This window comes from Taudactylus pleione, unplaced genomic scaffold (genome assembly GCF_031769625.1).
Source record: "Taudactylus pleione unplaced genomic scaffold, aTauple2 ptg000184l, whole genome shotgun sequence".
In the NCBI taxonomy this organism is placed as follows: Eukaryota; Metazoa; Chordata; class Amphibia; order Anura; family Myobatrachidae; genus Taudactylus; species Taudactylus pleione.
In genome coordinates, this window is record NW_028284586.1 from 6,265,694 (window position 1) to 6,288,172 (window position 22,479).

The window sequence follows — 22,479 nt, forward strand, 5'->3', positions numbered from 1 at the left end:
ATCTTCTGAAAAAGATCTGGTGGGCAAAAACTGTAGGCAGGTTCTTGCTTAATAATGTCTTAATGCATAGTCCATATGTTCCAAATGTAAACTATTGTCTTAATAGATAATTTATATATTCCGAATACAAACTGGTGGGCAAAAACTTTAGGCTGAAACTTGAAAGTTGATTAGATGCTCCCTGTGACCAATTAGGTGAGATGGCCCGCGACTGTTACTTATACTGATGGGCAAAAACTTTCGTCCAGGTGTTGGATGTAGTTCCCATCGGGCTTGGCACAGACTCCTCAGCATCTTTAAATATACTTGGTTACGCGTCTTGTGATGGTTGGTGATTAGTGTGATGTCCCCAATATGTGCAAACCTCAAGGATAATAAAACGCAGTATCTGGGTGATATGGACACAATAGTGCAGCCTCTGGTCCTTCTACTTCCCGTTAGTTTGTCTCCATAGTTCAGGTAGCGTGCAAGTAAGGGGCTGGATAATGCTAATAATAGTATGCACTACTTATAAAAAATATACACTTTTATTTTACAATATACAGCAAACAAAACAGCTTGCAGATGGAGCAAATAGAAATAATGAGGTAAAAAGTCAATGTCCTGTGTGGGCAAACCCAACACGTTTCATCCCAAGTAGGGACTTTTTCAAGGGCAAAATTGTCCTGTTCATTTACTTTGGTAGTTTTATAGCCTCTGTGTCTGACGATCCATGTTCACGCACCCGCTGGTTCCCGCAATTCCAGGTTCCATGCAGTGCGTTTGCATTATCCACAGACGTCCTTATCTTCTTAGTGCGCATGTGTGGCCTCTTTCTGTATAGTTGTTGGGACATTACTAGTCCCGTGTGTCACAAGCCGCCACGCTGCCAATGCTGTGCGGGGTGAATGCCGGGCAAGCATTCGCTGAAGTCTCCTCCTTCCTCCTGTTAGGATCTGTGGTAGCAGCATATTGTTTGCAGTTCCAGTCTTGGTTGCTGCTGGGGCTCTGCACGAATTACTGCCTGACTGTGTGCAGTATCAGGTGCACACTAATTGATTCTCCTGTCTGTGCACAGCCCAGGTGCTCAGTAGTCTCTCATTAGGGAGGCTTGCTCTGGTTGGGCCCTGTGTTTGTTAAATTCTAGCCAGCCCTTCACTCCATGACGGTGTTTCCGGTTTCTGTTGGTCTCCTGTTCACAGTCGAGTTCCAGTATCCAGCCAGCTCTATTGTTCCTGCCTTTTGTGTCATCTAGGTGGCACGGTCCGCATCTGCACTACCTGCCGTCTGTGTCATCCAGGCGGCACAGGTCGCACTCAGAGTCCAGAGTGCGCAACCTAGCGTCCTGAGTACGTCTTTCTGTATACAAACCGCTTGTGTCATCCCGGCGGCATTAAGCACACCTGGGCGTCCTCAATACGCAATCCTGTGTACAATCGCTTGTGTCATCCCGGCGGAATTAAGCGCACCTGGGCGTCCTGAGTACGCAATCCGGTGTACGACCGCTTGTGTCATCCTGGCGACACGGGCTGCATCACAGCATCTCCTAGCCAAGTCCTTCAGTCCGGAGGCTGCAGCTTTACTCAGTGACTGTGTCTCGGCCCAAGGCCGCATCCTGCCAAAGTCTTCCTGCCCTCAAGGCAGCAACTCAGCCCAGCGGCTGCTACCGGCCCAGAGGCCGCATCTCATCTAGCAGGCCCACAGGCCTCATTTAGCCCACAGGCTGCTACCGGCCCAAAGGCCGCAACTCAACTTATAGGCTCACAGGCCTCATCCAGTCCAAAGGCTGCTACCAACCCAAAGGCCACATCACCACTTACTGGCCCACAGGCCCATCCAGCCCAGGGGCTGCTACCGGCCCAAAGGCCGCACCACAGCTAATTGGCTCTTAAGCCACATTTGGAGCCAGCTCCTCCAGCCCTTCAGGCAACCACCCGGCCGCATCCAGCCAAGGAATTACAGCCCTCAAGGCTAAGCAGGACTTTTCCTCTTGGCTACCACTGAGCCATAACACCGTGTAGTCGAGTGGCACAACTCGATCACATGCTCTGTGTCCTATAGATATAATTTTGGCTTCTGTCTTCATTTATTGCGGTGGCCATTTTGCGGTGGACATAATCTCACTGTATATTGTTCCTTAGCATGTCAACATCTCCCTAATTCTTGTCCTGTTTGCTTAGATTGAAAACGGCCTGTGGGCTTCGTGCGTCTATAATTGATTTATTTGCAATTTTTGCATCTTCCACAATGATAGAAGCCTCTAGATACTACAGTATGTGTCCCTCTATTGTGGTTTGTTTGGTATCTTTACTGGTTTTCAAATGGTTGTGAATTAGTTTTTGTTGTAGTAATCCGAAAAGCACCGGATTTAAATCTGGTGCCTTTGGTAGTATTTCCCTTAGACTATTGTCCATGTGTAAAATATGCCAGTGTTATCTTAGAATGTTTTCTATTTCTGTGATGATCCCGTGTATTTTTTTATAAAGTAGATCTTGTTGTTTTCATTAGCCTGCTTCTTCATTAAATTGCCCAGTAACTCCTCTCTAGGTTTTTCTTTCAGTTTATTGAAAGGTTCTTCTACTTCTCTCATATTGTATTTTTTTTGGGAGTCCCTAATAAAAATGTCAAGGTCTAGAAATTCTGCTATAGTTTGAGGTGAAGACTAGATTCCTGTTGTTATTGTTTAAGTGTTTAAGGAATTGTTGTAATGACGCTTCACCTCCCTGCCAGATGAATAACACGTCATCAGTATACCGTTTCCAGAGAACCAAGTTCGCCCCAAGCTCGCAATTGATCCAAATGTGATGGTCCTCCCAATGACTCATAAAGAGATTCGCGTAACTCGGGGCGGACTTGGTTCCCATGGCTGTGCCTCTGCGCTGCAAGAAAAATTCATCCTCGAACCACATATAATTATGTGTGACGATGAACTCTATGGCTTGCAAAATGAAAGTGGTTTGTGCATTATCGATCTCTGTGTCTTGTTCCCAAAAATATTTGATACTGTCTAGGCCCTGCTGGTGGTTAATAATGGTTTAGATACAACTAGAGTAGATATTTTCACTAGGCGCTGGGAGGTAGGCATTTCCCTAATCACCTCTAAGAGCAGCTGTGGATGGCCCAATAGTCAAAAAAGAGAACAGTAGTTTGCACAGTGCTACAGTTGTGAAGAATTTCACAAAACCATTACCATAAAATATCTATTTATTAAAAATGCTTATAGCAAAGACAATTTTGTCAATTTTACACAACTATCTGACAATTATTTGACAACTTTTTTATAAAAAAAAAAAGATAATACAATATTTAATAGCTGCTTATTAATATAGCATACTCCTAGCCACAATATAAGGTAACCTTCTATAGAAAATAAATAAATATCAATATTGTGGATATCAAGGATACTGTTTTATTCTATAGTGATCACTATTTTGAAAAAAAATGGTATATATGCAAAAATACTGGTCAATTGATATAGTTGGAGAGAGTCAATTGTGTTTCATATACATACAAAAAAACAGGGATCATCGGAGCCTGAAAGACAAGCTGTTACTGTAGCCTCAGTGAGATCACTCACCGCTCCTCCTGAGACTTATGTCCCTTTAAGATATGTGGCCATGGATGGTATAATATGGTTAATAACCAAAGTGTTAGTAGGGGTAGTGGTAGGGGTATTTAATGGAGCTTGGGAGGCAGATAGAGTACACCTTGAAAAAGACCAGGAAGGTCGAAATGCGTCGGTATGGGACTCTCTTTGCCATTTTTTATCACTATGTTTTCTTTGGAATACCTTTGGCTCACCTTGGAACCGCTGTTTCCTTTATCCGGAAGAAGGTACTGGGTCCACTTCACATCTACAAGGTGACCTATAAGATATTTCTGAATTTCTTCTTTGGACTGTTTTTATGACTGTTTTATCACTGTCTGTTTGGTTATATGGAATAAATGTTCATCATGTTAATAGTGGATATGAATTCATGAGGAATCTTTCCTTTTGAGACACATAATAGATACCTTTAGGAGTGTTATCCAGTGTGCGCAGAAGTGAGTATGGTATGCTCATCTTTACAGAAACCTTTTGAAGTTCATAGCTGCATGTGATAGTGTGAGTTGGGTACGCCCTTATTAATTTCCTCCAGACACTTTTGGGTGAGGAAGCACACGGATCTAAGTTGTGAAGGATGACCTTTCCCCACATAGAGGATTAAAAGTTACCTTTACGGGTTCCACTCTCCTATACCTATAGTGAGTATGGTACGTTGGGTCTCCGACTTTGGAATCTGACCTTTTTGTTGTAAAGAAGGTATTGCCGTTATTTTATTGTTGTCTCCACATATCCACGGTGTCGAGAAAAAGTAGAATCTAAGAAGATCTATATTGGAAGAACATCAGCTTATTACGAACATTGAGACTCATAACAGTGACTATATTATATGAATTGTAGCGCCAGCCTCTGGGTGGCATTTTTTATTGTAGTATTTGTGTTGGGGAGTTGGGTGACTCCCGGTGTCTCCTGTTGAGGCGGCTGCTACTTGGTGCACTTTGGTGTAGGTACCACATTTATATAGAGATGCTGTCATCTGATTCTAAGCTGTTATTGTCCATTTCCAGACTATATGTTGAAAGGTCTAGGAGGTTGATACTTCTATTCTTTTCGTCAGGTTCTGTATGTAATCTTTACATATATTGCTGACATGTGAGGTTCAGTATTTTGTATATGGGAGTATTGGGCTGCACTAGTTTTCTCTCTGTATCCCTATATGGGATGAAATGCGTTGGGACTGCCCACACAGGACATTGACTTTTTACCTCATTATTTCTATTTACTAAATCTGCAGGCTGTTTTGTTTGCTGTATATTGTAAAATAAAGTGTATATTTTTTATAAGTAGTGAATACTATTATTAGCATTATCCAGCCCCTTACTTGCACGCTACCTGAACCAAGGAGGCAGACTAACGGGAGGTAGAAGGACCAGCAGCAACATAGGGTAAGTAAACAGAAATCTTCACTTACCAGCTGCACTATTGTGTCCATATCACCCCGATACTGCGTTTTATTATCCTTGAGGTTTGCACATATTGGGGACATCACACTAATCACCAACCCTCACAAGATGCCTAACCAAGTATTTTTAAAGATGCTGAGGAGTCTGTGCCAAGCCCGATGGGAACTACATCCAACAGCCGGACGAAAGTTTTTGCCCATCAGTATAAGTAACAGTCGCGGGCCATCTCACCTAATTGGTCACAGGGAGCATCTAATCAACTTTCAAGTTTCAGCCTAAAGTTTTTGCCCACCAGTTTGTATTCGGAATATATAAATTATCTATTAAGACAATAGTTTACATTTGGAACATATGGACTATGCATTAAGACATTATTAAGCAAGAACCTGCCTACAGTTTTTGCCCACCAGATCTTTTTCAGAAAATGTAGTTCTATACGTATACATAAACAAGTATTCATTAATCCATTACAATGATTATTCATTCACATCCACATATTACATTACATCAATTACCACAAAGCGCTCTGATTCCTTCCTGCCAGTCTTCCCTCCCCTCCCACTTCTACCCATACCTCTGTTCTTCCTCCCCTCATACCCAATTAAATATTTGTTTCTCATTAAGGAGTTTGGGATACCTCCTAAAGTAGCAGCTAATGGTAATTGTCGACCACAATCTTGGGAGCGCTGACCAAAAATGATATAATTTCTAACACAATATACGAGAGATATATATATATATATATATATATATATATATATATAAATATATATATATATATATAGCGTACGCACGCAGTTCAGTGCAAAGGTATGCTAATCCATAGCGATCTCAATGCCACCGTAGTACTACATAAGGACACCCACTTTACCTTACACGCACATCCGTAATGGTTAGCAAGACTGTGAAAATATCGGTACAGTCGAGTACCATCAGACCCATACGCAGAGTTAAGGCAGGTCAGACCTCACTCAGGATTTGCTTACTTCAGCGCACGATATGAGGCCTCAGGCTGCTTATGGTATCACCGTGATTAGTTTATGCATGCCCATGCAACGGCGTTGAAACGCACTGGCACGCCTGCGTTCGGCTGACCCCCCCCCCATCACCACCCACAAACGGCACTTCCTGTCAATCACTGTGCGATGGGTCTACGTGGTCACTGCAATCACAGGCCCTGATTCAGAGCCGGACGCTCTGACCAGAGCGCTCGCTCTGTATCAGGGCCCACCTCCATAAATATGGAGCGTCCTCCTGGACGCTCGTATAGCTGTGGGTCACCACCCACAGCATATACGAGCGTGCAGGATGATGGTCGCGATGGTCTTGACCATCGCCACTGCGAGCAGAAGCCTGCGGTTGAGTTTCTCAACCGCAAGGCCAGGAGTGATTTTGGCTCTATCAGAGCCAAAATCACTCCCACTGACATCACTAGTGATGTCAGTGGGGCCGGCTTCTGACGGTAGGCGTTCCCTTGGGAACGCCTCCGTCTGGCAGGCACGCCCCCGGCACGCCTACCAAAGGGGGCGTGCTGTCAATCAACATTGACAGCACGCCCCCTTTGATCAGACACTACGAGCAAAGGAAAGTCCTTCGCTCATCACGTCTCGCGCATGCGCACGACGGAGCTCCCTCCGCGCGGACAGACGCTCGCGAGTGGGTCTGAATCAGGCCCACAGTCCCAATCGCAATGACAGGTTTGCGCACGCCCACTGCGATGCATGCACAGAACGCAACAATCGGCCGATTGCGTGCGTATAAGCAACTGTGATCCAAGCTGAATCAGGCCCATAGTGTACCCTGCTTTATTGTAAATACATGTGTTGCTGGCATCTGCTAATTCAGACCTTCCTGACCTACAGAATGCAATATAGTAAAACTCTTAAATCACAGTTACCAGTAGAAAGGTTTCCATAATGCTCCGGCTGTATTTGTGTCTCCTGTAAAGAGATGTGTGTGGCATATGAGCTCCTTTCTACATCATCCTAAATTGAGTTCATGTTTGCAGATGAGACAAGCAGACATGAATGTAGTGACTGCTCTGACACACAGACCATGGAGCCTCAGCCACCTCGGGGATGGTGAACCTCGTTTTACCTCTATGATGAAACATTACTTCTATGTCTCAATGGATGTCTTGCTGGATTGGGCATTACACAACATCCTGTGGAATCTATGTGGAGTATCTGCCTTTTTGATGCAGAAGAATTATATCTCAAAGTAAGTTGATGTTACCGTTGGTAGAGGGCTCTGTACAGGGACTCGGTGTGGCTGGCCAGCAGTCATTTCTTACAGGAGCACCAGTAGAATAATACTGATTTATATAGTTGGGATGCAAGCAAATATATGACATCATAACTTAAAATGCAGCCGTTGCACAATTTGATTTAAACCCTGACATCTAATTCTGCATTATACAAGGAGATTTCTTCTTCAGGGTCCATAAGGTCCACAGGAACTACCTTTGGGTATGTGGCTGGAGAGATCCAGGCACCAAACAGTCAAAGCTTTAGCTCCCAGAATGCACTGGTCCTCCTCCATATATACTCCGTCCCAGCCACAAGCATTCAGTTTTTAGTTTAGTGCTCAGCAGGAGTTCAGATGCACCTTTTGAACAGGGGACTGCTCTAACAGTCCCAAGCTTTTATTTTATGATTTGTTTTAGTTTACTATTTTACTGGGTTAGCAGTGCTGAGCATTTTAATAAGACACATGCACTACGACTCCTTCTACCTCTGCCGATGCCGCAACACCAGTAACGTCTCTGGTGATTTTGGAGGGTCACAGCGGAGCTTAGCTAGCCGTGACGCTGGAGGCCCGGACTGCAATCGGACGCACAGAGATGTCAGGTAAGGCAGTTCCTTGTTTACTGGGAATCGCGCGTGGCAGTCCTTGCTCTCGACACTGGAGACGCAAGGAAGCTGCAGCAGTGAAGGCCTGGCCTCTCCCCCGTGTACTCTACTCACTAGACCACCGGAGCCTTATCGTCTGCCGCCGGGGATCGGTAGTAGACGCATCTACTGCCATAAGGCCAGTGTACCCGGCAGGTTGATGCTAATTAGGGGAGGTAGGCTCACCCCCGGCTGCTCCTCCCCAGACGCAGACCCTACGAAAAGTATTCCAGCGTCTGGGTTGCTCCTCCTATCCGCCTCGGGTATTTGAGACGCTCAGAGTCGTCCATCGGTGCTCTGTTGAAGCTGTTGTTCTCAGAAGGTTTGGGTTCTCTCCCTGTATACCTCTCCCCTGGGTGAGGTATATAGTGCTCTGCATCCTACCAAGCCTTGGATGTTGGTCAGTTGATGCAGAGCTCATTGCGATTTTAATTGCATATGCATTGTATGTGACTTGTGCTAGCTGCTGTTTGATACTGCCTTTTATTTCTGAGTATCAGTTATAACTATCACTGTTTTTCTCCTCAACCCTCTATACAGGGTGTGTACTTCACAAATAGTGGTACTTGTGAAGACTGTCACATTGCATTGCATTTATACCTTATACCTTTTATTCATTGAATGTCAAAGGTTAAGGATAATCAGGAGTCTAAAGCTCCTGTGCTAGTGTCATGTATATCCTGTTCAGCTGGCCTGTTTTCTCAAGATTTCATAGAGGATGGTTTGTGTGCTCCCTTTTATAGGAGACCACTACCTCACCAATCCAGTACACCAGCTCCTGCACAAGAGCCATCCTGGGCGTCCTCTTGGTCTCAGGTTATGTCGCATTTAATGGACCGGGGAGCAGCTCCGGTACTGCATCCCACTAGGGGGTTACGCAGCAGTTACATCCTGCTATGTATATGCCCCCCATGCATCCTCTCTGGATGGATGCCTATGCTCACTCAACTCAGAGTATGGTTCAACCATCTACCGCTGCTCAGCAAGTGGAGCAAACTTGCAAGTTACTGTTAAGCATAGGCATAAGAGAGTATCCCATCAGGCGCAGCCTGGGGATTCTAACACTTCATCAGATGATGATACACATGGTTCCTCTTCCGAGTCTCTCTCGGCTTGGGAAGACCACCTCTGTGGATGTCCCCTCTCTGGTGAGAGCGGTTAGATTCATCCTTAGTATAGTGGAAGAGGAAGTTCCGCCTAGATCTAAGACTCCGGTCTTTAGGCGTCAGAAAGTGGTAAAGGATTACTTTCCTCAGTCTGAGCAGCTTACGGGCCTCATGGCTGAAGCATGGAGCACTCCAAATAGACGTTTTCATGCTACAAGGAAGTTAACATCTTTGTACCCGTTTTCACCTGCTGAATTTACTAAGTGGGCAGTACCTCCGGCTGTAGATGCTCATGTGACACAATTGATCAGGAGCTCTACATTACCTTTTTCATCTGCATCCTCACTCAAGAATGTTATAGATAGGAAACTTGAAAGATGTTTGAAATCAGTTTTCTCATTGTCTGGAGCTATTACCCGGCCGGCTATGGCTGTAGCCTGGGTAGCCAAGGCGATGGAGGAATGGGCAAAAGCTCTGGAAGACAATATGCCACAGGCTACCAAAGAACAACTGTTTGATCTCTCCCAAATGCAAGAAGCAACTGCTTATGTGGGAGAAGCGGTTATTGATGCAGGACTTCTGGCTTCTAGAGTATCTTCAACTTCAGTTGTGGCTGCAGAACCCTTTGGTTATGGTCCTGGAAGGCAGATACGGGGTCTAAGAGAGCCCTTCAATCTCTGCCTTTTGGTGGAAAAATTTTGTTTGGTCCAGAATTGGACAACATAGTGGCTACCTTGGCAGCAGCAAAATCTGCCGTTTTGCCATCTGAGACTACCTCTAAATATAGGCAATCTTCGTTTCGGACCTTTCGCCCGCAAGGAAGGGGCAAAAGGCACAGTCCCTTTCCAGACAAGATAATTCCCGCAGAAATGCCAGACCCCAGACCAAGAAATCATGGTTGGCCAGACATCTAGCGCCCAAGCTGGACGATAATCCATCTGCCTGATGGGTCAGACCTCCCCCTGGGGGCTCTCAGGATGGGAGGCCCTCGCCTGGCATCAGACAACAACAGATGCTTGGGTTCAAGAGGTGGTCTCTCAGGGATATATCCGTTTCAGAGGCATCCCCCTCAGAAGTTTTTTTTTTTACAACTCCTCCATCAGACTCTGTCTTTGCCCTGGCCCTTCAAGAGGCTATTTGTGCCCTGCTGGTTTCGGGGGTAATTATCCCCGTTCCTCTGGCCCAACAGGGAAGTTGTTATTAATCAAATTTTTTATTGATTCAGAAGCCAAATGGGTCTCATTGCCCTATTCTGAATCTGAAATCTCTCAACAGGTTTATCCATGTACCCAAGTTCCATATGGAAACCCTACGGTCAATTATGCTGGCAATGGACCCTGGAGATTTCATGGTTTCCCTGGACATACAGGATGCGTATCTGCATCAAGGGTTTCTGAGGTTTGCTGTTCATTACCAACATTACCAGTTTCAGGCTCTGCGCTTTAGTCTGTCCACAGCCCCTCGAGTGTTTACCAAGATAATGGCAGTCATGACGGCTCATCTCAGGTAACAAGGAGTCAGGTTACTGCCATACTTGGACGACCTCCTGATATTGACGCAGTCTCCGGAGATGTTACATCATCATCTCCAGCTGACCATTGCCTGTCTACAAGACCATGGCTGGATAGTCTATTGGAAAAAGTCTTCTCTTTTTCCAACTCTACAGATGGTACATCTGGTGGTGCTACTGGATTCTCTGGCACAAAGGATCTTTCTACCAGGAAACTAGATTTTGGCTCTACAATTGCGGGTGCGCAAATTTATCCGCAATCGAAGAGTATCAGTTCATTCAGCAATGCAGGTCCTGGGTTCCATGGTTATCACCTTCGACATGGTGGCATATGCCCAGTTCCATTCCAGGCCCCTGCACCGATGAATTCTGTCTCGGTGGAACTGTCAGTATCATTTGATAAAGTTTCAAATGATCCTCATCTCACCAGAGGTTTGGCTCTCCCTCTCATGGTGGCTACAGACAGCCCATCTAAACAAGGGTTACCCATTATGGGTCCCAAATTGGGTTCTCCTCACCATGGATGCAAATCTTTGTGGATGGGACGCAGTGACAGGTCATCGTACCTTTCAGGGAAGATGGACGGCTCAGAAAAGTCACCTGTCCATAAACATTATGGAGCTTTGTGCAGTGCACAAGGCACTCATTCTGGCACAGGACGTCCTTCAGGGCAGGCCGGTCCAGATTAATTCCGACAACGCGACCACAGTGGCCTACATCAACCATCAGGGAGGCACATGAAGTCCGGCAGCCATGAGGGAAGTGGCGAACATTCTGATTTGGGCAGAACACCATCTTCCAGCAATCTGCAATATTCATCCCAGGAGTCCTCAACTGGGAAGAGGATTTCCTAAGTCGTCAGGACATACACGCCGGAGAATGGGCTCTCCATCCGGAAGTCTTTCAGCTCCTGGTGGACAATTGGGGACTACCGGACGTAGACCTCATGGCATCACGTCACAACCACAAGGCCTCCAGGTATGGGTCCAGGACAAGAGACCCCTCAGCCATCTTTGTGGACGCTCTGGCGGTGAGGTGGGATTTCAGGTTGCCACACCTGTTTCCTCCAGTCTCCCTACTACCAAAGGTTTTCAGAAAATTCAAGCAAGAAGGCAGTAGGGTGATATTAATAGCCCCGGCTTGGCCCAGGCGACATTGGTTCACTGATTTGACCTGCCTGTCCATAGACAATCCACTTCCTTTACAGTCGTATTTGCTAGGACAGGGTCCCTGCCTACATCCGGATTTACCTTGTCTGGCTTTGACACCATGGCTCTTGAGTCCTCCATCTTAAAAGCCATGCGTTTTTATACTTCTGTGATTCAGATGATGCTTAGGGCAAGAAAGCCTTCCTCTGCCCGTATCTATTACAGGATTTGGCATTCCTTTTTTCAATGGTGTTCCCACAGAAAATATGACCCTTAAGTTTTTAGGGTCTCCCGAGTTCTTGCTTTTCTCCAGGCTGGACTAGACTTAGGTCTTCGCCTGGCTACCTTGAGAGTTCAGGTTTCTGCATTGTCAGTTTGGTTCCAACGCATAATTTCTCCTCTGCTGGATGTTAGAACATTTTTGCATGGTGTTCTCCGCTTGCGACCTCTGTTTGTCCCTCCTTTGAGACCTTGGACAGTGGACCTGAAATGGTTGATAGTAAAGACACTTTTTCTCTTCGCTATCTCCTCAGCTTGCAGAGTTTCTGATTTGGCAGCGCTTTCATGTCACCCCCCCATTTTTGATTTTTGATCAGAATAGAGCTGTAATCCTTACACGGGTGGGTTACCTTCCAAAGGTGGTATTCCGTTTTCATATGAATTAAGAAATTGTAGTTCCGGCCTTTCAGTCTTCAGCCCTTTCTACGGGTGATACTTAGATATAGAAAAATAACCAAGCACTAAGAGGGAGTGTATACCAACTAACTATAAGATAAAGTAAATAAAGTTAAAATAGACACAGCTGCCTGCCACCTGGGAGTATGCCACCGCTCCCAATGAGCACACAGTGCCCAAAAAATGCAAAGAATGGAAGAAGGTGGAATGGCGCTAGTATCACATATAAACCATAATATAAATGAAATTGCATAAAACGTTTATTATAAATGTAATTAATACAGTACTGGATATCAGTGAAAACAATAATATCAACATGTAAAAATATAATAAATTAATATATAAACACTCTGCACCAGGATATGTGTGTTGCCAATCGATATATTATAGCAACTCATGTATCACATAGCTATAAACAATGATACAAAAATAACAATAGAGAAATAATGTGTTAGAATATCTATTCCCAAATAGCTGACAAGATGTGAAGCTCCAGAAAGGTAGCCTGGTTGGGATAGACCAAAAGATTAAATGGATCCGTATATGGTTGATGGTAAAAATGAATTGCAGTAAGTATATAAAAGTCAGTCAATAAAGCAAATTAATCCGGATAGCATATGGATAGTCCTATGTTAAATAACTCACATGTCAAAGCTCACCCCAAGGCAATGATGGTATGTTTCTCCAGAGAAGGATGCGGTGCCAGCCTGTTGGTAAGAGGCCGGTACGCAGCTGGAGAGTGCCAAGGAGTGTGCGGAGTAGTTACACACGTGTGTACCAGGAGGACTGGCCGCTCTGGCGGTCGTGGGACACAGCCAAAGCCCCGCTGTGAGGGCTGCAATCAGTGAGGCAGTGGGATGTCCAGCAATAGAGTTGCTCTCTCCAGAGAGATGAAAAGAAATGATGCAGCCGCGTGTGTGTTCTCCGCTCTGCTGAGCTGCGGCTAGTAGACAGACTTGGCGTGACAGATGCTGAATTCTGAATGTATAGTCAGCTTTGCTAGTGCACAAAGTAATATTGATCCTTTCTGTAATCCTTAACGCGTTTCACTACATATAGTAGCTTCTTCAAGAAGGCAGAATAGGTGAATGTGCAATGAGTGGCTTTTTAACCCCTTGCTCATTAGTAAATCACCTGTAGGTGTGCACCTGTCAATCATAATAGCTGACAGGTGCATGTTGGAGTTTTGTTGTTTAACTGATCTCAATCCAAATCCTAAATGATATAAACTAAACAGAAAAAGGTCTATTTTCCCAATTAATATATATATATATATATATATATATATATATTAGTAATATCCTACTACATACAGAGAATCTGGTACAGTCAATCAAATTACTACAAAAGTACTATTGTTTGGCGTGTTACTGACACTGATAACTGTAAAAAAGTATAAACATATAAATATAATGTCAATACACAAATTCCCATATAGACATATAGTTATTTCTAGATCTTCTATAATAATACCAAAGTATAAAAATCCAAAGTGCAATGTTAAACATAAAAAATATATATTTTATTTATCAGAATGTAATAAAACTAATTGGTCGTGAACCAGCGGCATGGTCGCGGCCAATATATAATAATGCATGTAGACATGAAAATAAAAAAACGGACAACAAGACAAAAACCATATGACAAAGGCACATATATTAAACACTGTGGGTGATGAAAAATGGGTAATATATAAACTAATGGGACATGGGGATGGAGAAAAAAGATATAATATTATATCAAGCATCTATATGTGTGGCGGATAAAGAACTCCTAAACACCAAATTAGTCAAACAACAGAATGTTAATGTTGGTACAAGAGGGTGCAAAAGGAACACAAGAACTACACTAAATAAACTCAAGGTCAATGTTTTCATTAAGACCTTTAAGACCATTAAGACGTCAACAGGAAATCCGTTGACGTCTGTAGTTTTATACCATACTCTAGTAACCATAAAAGAAAATGGCTGAATAATGTCCCGAAAAGCCAATTATTACGCATTCGTAGAAATTGCACATCTGTCAATAAATTTAAGGAACATGCCATGGTGTTAATTAATGATTTTTCTGATAAAGATTACCCTTCATATATCTTAGATGAGGCACTTCATATATCCACAACATTGGATAGGGCTATATATATATATATATATATATATATATATATATATATATACATATGTAGTAATTGGGAAAATAGACCTTTTTCTGTTTAGTTTATATCATTTAGGATTTGGATTGAGATCAGTTAAACAACAAAACTCCAACATGCACCTGTCAGCTATTATGATTGATAGGTGCACACCTACAGGTGATTTACTAATGAGCAAGGGTTTAAAAAGCCACTCATTGCACATTCACCTATTCTGCCTTCTTGAAGAAGCTACTATATGTAGTGAAACGCGTTAAGGATTACAGAAAGGATCAATATTACTTTGTGCACTAGCAAAGCTGACTATACATTCAGAATTCAGCATCTGTCACGCCAAGTCTGTCTACTAGCCGCAGCTCAGCAGAGCGGTGAACACACATGCGGCTGCATCATTTCATTTCATCTCTCTGGAGAGAGCAACTCTATTGCCGGACATCCCACTGCCACACTGATTGCAGCCCTCACAGCGGGGCTTTGGCTGTGTCCCACGACCGCCGGAGCGGCCAGTCCTCCTGGTACACACGTGTGTAACTACTCCGCACACTCCTTGGCACTCCCCAGCTGCGTACCGGCCTCTTGCCAACAGGCTGGCACCGCATCCTTCTCTGGAGCAACATACCATCATTGCCTTGGGGTGCTTTGACATGTGAGTTATTTAACATAGGACTATCCATATGCTATCCGGATTAATTTGCTTTATTGACTGACTTTTATATACTTACTGCAATTCATTTTTACCATCAACCATATACGGATCCATTTAATCTTTTGGTTTATCCCAACCAGGCTACCTTTCTGGAGCTTCACATCTTGTCAGCTATTTGGGAATAGATATTCTAACACATTATTTCTCTATTGTTATTTTTGTATCATTGTTTATAGCTATGTGATACATGAGTTGCTATAATATATCGATTGGCAACACACATATCCTGGTGCAGAGTGTATATATATTAATTTATTATATTTTTACATGTTGATATTATTGTTTTCATTGATATCCAGTACTGTATTAATTACATTTATAATAAACGTTTTATGCAATTTCATTTATATTATGGTTTATATGTAATACTAGCGCCATTCCACCTTCTTCCATTCTTTACAGGTGAAACTTCCCTGGATGTGATTCGAGCCCTTCGTATCTACGTGGATCGTACCAACTCCATCAGGAAATCAGATGCGCTTTTTGTGTTATTTGGTTTTCACATGCGAGGCTGGCCAGCTAACAAGCAGACTTTGGCTCGAAGGCTGCGTATGACTATGTCTCAGGTTTATACACAGGCTGATCTCCCTGTCCCTAACACGATGACGGCACATTCGACTCGGTCTGTGGAACCATCGTGGGCGTTTAGAGATGGCGCCTCTGTGGAACAGTTGTGCAAGGCAGCCATCTGGTCTTCTGTCCACACTTTTATCAAATTTTATGCATTTGATACTTTTGCTTCCCAGGATGCATCCTTTGGGCGGTGGATTATCCTCTCTGCTCAGGAGCGTCCCCACCCTTAAGGGAACTGCTTTAGGACATCCTCAAGGTAGTTCCTGTGAAGAAGAAAATAAGAGAGATGGTAGACTTACCTTTGTTAACTCTTTTTCTTCGAGGTCCATACGGTCCACATGGCGCCTACCCTGATGCACTTGGCCTCAGTTGGGATCTGTTCCTTTTTGTCACTGATTACCTCCTCTCTGCGAGAGTGTTTTTAGTGTAATTTGTACTTTCTTCTCCACTTTCCTTCTCCTGCCATTTAGGCTTGTTTACAAACTGAATGCCTGTGGTTGGGGGTGGGGTATATATGGAGGAGGACCAGTGCATTCTGGGAACTTAAGCTTTGACTGTTTGGTGCCTGAATCTTTCCAACCACATAACTGAAGGTAGTTCCTGTGGACCTTGAAGAAAAAGAGTTAACAAAGGTATGTCTACCATAACTCTTATTATTCACTAGACATGTCTTTGAATGGAGATACAGGATCAATTTATTAAAATAGGTGGACACCTGTAGCATAGTGGAGAGGAATGGCTAGGGATCGGGTGAATATGAGGACCTATTACTGGAATTCAAAAGTAAAATGTGCCCTCTCACACATACAAGATCTGCATGGAGGACTAGATTGTAATTTGTCTCTTTATTCCGCAGAGATTATGTGAACAAGTGGAACGAGAGAGGGATTGAAGTTGTGGCTTGGACAGTTAATAGCGCCTCTGAGAAACTTTATACTGAACACATCTTGCACAGTAACTATATCACTGACAGCCTGGTGGAAGACTGTGACCCCCATTACTGACCTGTCCACGAGGGAGCGGTCTCCAGCCATGCTTTCTGAATGCTGAGAAGATGAGTGCTCGGGAATATTACACTGTATTTATGTTGTGGACGTTTGGCCTTCAAAGACTATTTTCAAAGGTTTTTTTAATCGAAACCCTCCCAAAGGAGTTTGTCACAAAGCGGGATCCCAGCCACTGTGTATCATATAAACTTAAATCAGTGTGTTTGGATGTTATTGTCTGTGTGTCAGGGACTTCCATCATTCTATAATAGGGGAATAAAGTGCATCGTTGTCACTTACCAGATGTTATGCAGTAGAAACTTCTCCATTCCCTTTATGGCACAATGCTGCTATTTTATGGCTCTACATGTCCTGTAGGTTATCATGTGATTGGTTTTATTTATAAATCCAATTGCTGCTCTGCAAATTTAAAAGCCTCATTACCTTGTTATAGTTAATCTGTCAAATACACACAGTGGAAGCAGCCATTGGTGGGCCAAACTAATCTTCATAGGATTGCAACCATGGATGATTAGAAAGTAATTACAAGTTTCTTGTGGTTATTACCTTGCGTATGGTTGGGAGGTAATGCATCCATTTGGGGAACTCTATGTGGGATGATTTTCTTTTTTTACTTGCTGGAGAAACCAAATATAGAACAGCGTCCATTCAGGGCCTGTCTAGGATCCCATAAATATAGAGTTAAAATGTTTCCTATACTGACAAAAAACATCACTCTTTTAAGGCCACCTTAAACTATTGTGAATACGTGAATACAGTGCAGGGAAACGCACCGCCGGACTGTTTATGAGTAGATGCCCTTATTTGTATAGTGACTTGGTGATGGCACTGACTACTTAGGACATTATTACTGTGGAGTTCTAGTGTAAGTTGCTATTCTACATTGCTAGTGGTGACTGAATCTCACAGGCTGGACGTCAGTGTTGGGTCTCTTTCCCCACTAAGCGCAGAACAGCTACTATATGAATAATATGGTGGAAGCTAATTTGCATATGTGCCATAACCTCGGTCTCTCTAGACATTGTGCACAGAATTGTATTACATACTGTATAATGTGTGTGCTCGCCTTAACACTTGATAGACATTTTTGGTATTTTAGACATTGGTAGAAAGAAAATATCCAACCTTCCCAGGAAGTAGGTTTTGTCTTATGTACAGGATGAACTGTTGGCATTTATACATGTATTTGGGAGATAAAGCCACTTCCGTAGTAATTATAGGACATAACTCAGCCATGCCAGAGAGTGAATATAACATATCACAGTTTATTTTATGCATTGTGATTGAATATACTTACATCATCTATTCTTCATTCCTGTGATCCACCATCAGATTTACCTCATCCAGACATTACTGTAAATGATATACTATAAGGAATAACATCCCCGGATGTGAGATGTAAGAAGTCCCCTTGAGTACAGAGTCCAGTGTAAATTAAAAATGTGGTCTTGGGCTTTAATATGGGAGTAGAACTCTTAGACTTCTAATATTCTGTATTACCTGTAATGTACTACTACCTCTAATCATCTGCTGGAATAATCAATATGTACTGTACAAATAAAACTATTCTTAAAAGATTTCCTCGAATTAACTTGGCCAGACAACTCATAGCTAGTCAGGTTAATGCATTACCTCTGAGGTAATAATATCACTATTTATATTTGTGCACAAACCATTCTTTTAATGCTGTCTGACAGGTACATTTATTAGAGAAAAATATATCTAGTCTATAAATAGTGTTTACAGGGTTGACCCAAATGTGTACTTAGACATTGTAGGGCTGATGGTCTGTTTGCATAGTGTATCTTTCATGTTTTGGCTCTGCACATGCTCAGGACCTATCGGCATTGTATCTTACACATAATATATTTGGGTGTAGTAGGTATTACCGCCAGCCGCATGGCCGGTGGTTCAAATCCGACAGCGAATGCCCTGCAGGGGTGAAGATCCCGATCGCTAATAAGGTAAGTATAACTAACCATATTTCCCCCCCTAACCCTCCCTTAGGGGTGCCTAACCCTAACCTCCCCCACTTGTGCCTAAACCTAACAATTCATGCAATGGCTTTGAAATTAAACAAACAAGATGTGCTTTAACTGCAGACTTTCAGATTTAATTTGAGGGTAATTACATCCAAATCAGGTGAACGGTGTAGGAATTACAACGGTTTCTATATGTGCCTCCCACTTTTTAAGGGGCCAAAAGTAATGGGACTATCAACTCAAAAGCTATTTCATGGATAGGTGTTGGCTATTCCCTCGTTATTTCATTATCAATTAAGCAGGTAAAAGGTCTGGAGTTGATTCTAGGTGTGACATTTGCATTTGGAATCAGTTGCTGTCGACTCTCAATATGAGATCCAAAGAGCTGTCACTATCAGTGAAGCAAGCCATTATTGGGCTGAAAAATCAAAACAAACCCATCAGAGAGATACTGTAGCAAAAACATTAGGTGTGGCCAAATCAACTGTTTGGAACATTCTTAAAAAGAAAGAATGCACCGGAAAGCTCAGCAACACCAAAAGACCCGGAAGACCACAGAAAACAACTGTGGTGGATGACAGAAGAATTATTTCCCTGGTGAAGAAAAACCCCTTCACAACAGTTGGCCAAATCAAGAACACTCTCCAGGAGGTCGGTGTATATGTGTCAAAGTCAACAATCAAGAAAAGACTTCACAAGAGTTAATATAGAGGGTTCACCACAAGATGTAAACCATTGGTGAGCCACAAAAACAGGAAGACCAGATTAGAGTTTGCCAAACAACATCTAAAAAAGCCATTACAGTTCTGGAACAACATCCTATGGACAGATGAGACAAAGATCAACTTGTACCAGAGTGATGGGAAGAGAAGAGTATGGAGAAGGAAAATAACTGCTCATGATCCAAAACATACCACCTCATCAGTGAAGCATGGTGGTGGTAGTGTCATGGCGTGGGCATGTATGGCTGCCAATGGAACTGGTTCCCTTGTATTTATTGATGATGTGACTGCTGACAAAAGCAGCAGAATGAATTCTGAAGTGTTTCGGGCAATATTATATGCTCATATTCAGTCAAATGCTTCAGAACTCATTGGACACCGCTTCACAGTGCAGATGGACAATGACCCAAAGCATACTGCAATAGCAACCAAAGAGTTTTTTAAGGCTAAAACGTGGAATGTTATGCAATGGCCATGTCAATCCCCTGACCTGAATCCGATTGAGCATGCATTTCACTTGATGAAGACAAAACTGAAGGGAAAATGCCCCAAGAACAAGCAGGAACTGAAGACATTTGCAGTAGAGGCCTGGCAGAGCATCACCAGGGATGAAACCCAGCATCTGGTGATGTCTATGCGTTCCAGACTTCAGGCTGTAATTGCCTGCAAAGGATTTGCAACAAATACAAGATGTGCTTTAACTGCAGACTTTCAGATTTAATTTGAGGGTAATTACATCCAAATCAGGTGAACGGTGTAGGAATTACAACGGTTTCTATATGTGCCTCCCACTTTTTAAGGAGCCAAAAGTAATGGGACAAACTACACAATCCTAAATCTAACTTTCACTTTTTAATACTTTGTTGCAAATCCTTTGCAGGCAATTACAGCCTGAAGTCTGGAACGCATAGACATCACCAGATGCTGGGTTTCATCCCTGGTGATGCTCTGCCAGGCTTCTACTGCAAATGTCTTCAGTTCCTGCTTTTTCTTGGGTCATTTTCCCGTCAGTTTTGTCTTCATCAAGTGAAATGCATGCTCAATCGGATTCAGGTCAGGGGATTAACTTGGCCATTGCATAACATTCCACTTTTTAGCCTTAAAAAACTCTTTGGTTGCTTTTGCAGTATGCTTTGGGTCATTGTCCATCTGCACTATGAAGCGCCGTCCAATGAGTTCTGAAGCATTTGACTGAATATGAGCATATAATATTGCCCGAAACACTTTAGAATTCATTCTACTGCTTTTGTCAGCAGTCATCAATAAATACAAGGGAACCAGTTCCATTGGCAGCCAAACATGCCCACGCCATGACACTACCACCACCATGCTTCACTGATGAGGTGGTATGTTTTGGATCATGAGCAGTTCCTTTCCTTCTCCATACTCTTCTCTTCCCATCACTCTGGTACAAGTTGATCTTTGTCTCATCTGTCCATAGGATGTTGTTCCAGAACTGTAATGGCTTTTTTTAGATGTTGTTTGGCAAACTCTAATCTGGTCTTCCTGTTTTTGTGGCTCACCAATGATTTACATCTTGTGGTGAACCCTCTCTATTCACTCTTGTGAAGTCTTTTCTTGATTGTTGACTTTGACACATATACACCTACCTCCTGGAGAGTGTTCTTGATTTGGCCAACTGTTGTGAAGGGGTTTTTCTTCACCAGGGAAATAATTTTTCTGTCATCCACCACAGTTGTTTTCCGTGGTCTTCTGGGTCTTTTGGTGTTGCTGAGCTCTCCGGTGCGTTCTTTCTTTTTAAGAATGTTCCAAACAGTTGATTTGGCCACACCTAATGTTTTTGCTATCTCTGGGGGTTTGTTTTGATTTTTCAGCCTAATGATGGCTTGCTTCACTGATAGTAACAGCTCTTTGGATCTCATATTGAGAGTCGACAGCAACTGATTCCAAATGCAAATGTCACACCTAGAATCAACTCCAGACCTTTTACCTTCTTAATTGATAATGAAATAACGAGGGAATAGCCCACACCTGTCCATGAAATAGCTTTTGAGTTGATAGTCCCATTACTTTTGGCCCCTTAAAAAGTGGGAGGCACATATAGAAACCGTTGTAATTCCTACACCGTTCACCTGATTTGGATGTAATTACCCACAAATTAAATCTGAAAGTCTGCAGTTAAAGCACATCTTGTTTGTTTCATTTCAAAGCCATTGTGGTGGTGAATAGAGGTCAAAATATGAAAATTCTGTCAATGTCCCAATATTTATGCACCTGACTTTGGCCCTCATTCAGAGCCGTACGCTCTGAGCAGAGCGCACGCTCTGAATGAGGGCCGGGCTCCATTTTCATGGAGCGTCCTCCTGGACGCTCGTATAGCTGTGGGTCACCACCCACAGGCTATACGAGCGTGCTTTTTGATGGCCGCGATGGTCGAGACCATCGCGACCATCGAAATTGCGAGCCGGAGCCTGCGGTTGAGGTTTTCAACCGCAAGCTCCGGAGTGATTTTGGCTCTATCCGAGCCAAAATCACTCCCACTGACATCACTAGTGATGTCAGTGGGCCGGCTTCTGACGGGAGGCGTTCCCGTGGGAACGCCCCCGTCAGGGAGGCACGCCCCCGGCACGCCCACCAAAGGGGGCGTGCTGTCAATCAACATTGACACAACCAAAGGACTTTCCTTCGCTCGTCGCGTCTGGCGCATGCGCACGACGGAGCTCCCTCCGTCGTGCGCATGCTCAGTGCATAACATCGACCCACTTGCGAGCGGACAGCCACTCGCGAGTGGGTCTGAATCAGGCCCTTTGTGTGTATATATATATATATGGTAAAATGAGTTTTGAACACATCAACATTTTTCTCAGTAAATATGCAGTAAAATAGTGTAATGGGGCTATTACTTTGTACAAAAGCCTGTGTTGGTAAGGACAGCTTCAAGACACCTCCTGTTTGGAGAAACTAGTCGTATGCATTGCTTAGGTGTGATTTTGGCAAATTCTTCCACACAGTCTTCAAATCTTGAAGGTCCTCTTCTATGAACTCTGATCTTTAGTTCTT

At 43.4% G+C, this 22,479-nt stretch overlaps 1 protein-coding gene across 2 annotated transcripts in view; it reads left to right on the forward strand.

Moving 5' to 3' along the window:
* The window catches only part of GDE1 (glycerophosphodiester phosphodiesterase 1), a 37,258-nt gene extending 18,927 nt beyond the window's left edge, over nt 1–18,331 (forward strand). For both annotated transcript variants that reach the window (XM_088476217.1, XM_088476218.1), the window contains exons 5-6: nt 6,995–7,206; nt 16,604–18,331. In XM_088476217.1, coding sequence (XP_088332343.1) covers nt 6,995–7,206; nt 16,604–16,751 — 360 coding nt within the window. In that variant the 3' untranslated portion in view covers nt 16,752–18,331. The remainder of the gene's footprint in view (nt 1–6,994; nt 7,207–16,603) is intronic.
* The last annotated feature ends 4,148 nt before the right edge of the window (nt 18,332–22,479 follow it).